The sequence below is a fragment of the Morus notabilis genome, unplaced genomic scaffold (assembly GCF_000414095.1).
Source record: "Morus notabilis unplaced genomic scaffold, ASM41409v2 C11350262, whole genome shotgun sequence".
In the NCBI taxonomy this organism is placed as follows: Eukaryota; Viridiplantae; Streptophyta; class Magnoliopsida; order Rosales; family Moraceae; genus Morus; species Morus notabilis.
This window is the reverse complement of record NW_010385873.1, coordinates 1-956: the sequence shown is the minus strand read 5'-3', so window position 1 is coordinate 956 and position 956 is coordinate 1. Positions and strand designations below refer to the sequence as shown.

The 956-nt window shown below is 38.0% G+C and overlaps 1 protein-coding gene across 1 annotated transcript; it reads right to left on the bottom strand.

The window, feature by feature from the left end:
* Window positions 1-250: 250 nt before the first annotated feature.
* LOC112094974 (HD domain-containing protein 2-like) lies at window positions 251-950 on the bottom strand (the record flags this gene model as incomplete). Its single annotated transcript, XM_024176669.1, has 3 exons — window positions 636-950; window positions 396-520; window positions 251-288 (listed from the first exon to the last, which is right to left on the bottom strand). Coding segments are annotated over exons 1-3 (448 nt in total), but the record flags the coding sequence as incomplete, so codon positions are not given.
* Window positions 951-956: the final 6 nt, after the last annotated feature.

Genomic DNA, 956 nt, shown 5'->3' with positions numbered 1-956 from the left:
TTTTTTTTTTTTTTTACCAAGTAATTTCAATTCAAAGCTAACATAAGTTATCAACAAATTAGAAATTAGAATTCCAAAATGCTTAAACAAATTAATTCGACTTACTATATTTTTTTTCAATAAATTATCAGAGAAAACTGATGGATTACTAATGATAAAACAGAATATCTATATAAAGCGGTGAAAAATTGTTTATTTGGTCTAAAATTCCCATCATCCAAACAAAAAAAAAAAAGAAATTTGTTCTCACCTTCCGCAATATCATGAACGATAGCCATTTTCATACACCTGAAAAAAACAAATCTCAAAAAACAGTAGAAAAAAAGAAGAAAAGAAGAAAAAAAAGAAAACAGTGAGAGCTGAAAAGGCAAGACAAAGTAAAGAAAAATCCTAACCTGTCACGGTCGACACCGGGAATATCCGAAGCAATGAGAGCCATGAGTCCCATTCGATACATATGATCCGCAACAGATTCTGGATCCTTCACGTCTCTTCTCACCCATCCCGCTCTCTTCGTCGTCTTAACTCGCAACAGAAAAATCACAAAAATTTCCCATTATCCTTCCCGCATTTTCTCGGCATCCAAACACAAAATCGAAAGGCAAAATAACATCTTTCTGTTCGTTTCGTCTTACCTTGAGTCGGTGACAGAGAGAGAGAAAATCAATCGCACCGGAAACAGACGAAGAAGAAGATGATGATGATGATGGAGCAGGAGGAGTGATAGCGTCACCGCTTGTGAGCGGTGACGGCGAGGAGGATGCTTCCGTGGCCATACTATGATGGTCGTGGTGGTTGGGTGACGGAGTGTGGGCTGTGACGGACTTGAATCTGAGATGAGAGGTAGAAGAAGAAAGTGTGGGCATTAAGAAGACAAACGACGACGATTTACATAGCCACGCTCGGCTCACCGAACCCATTTTTTCCTCTTTTTTTTTCGTTCTTTTTTTTTTTTT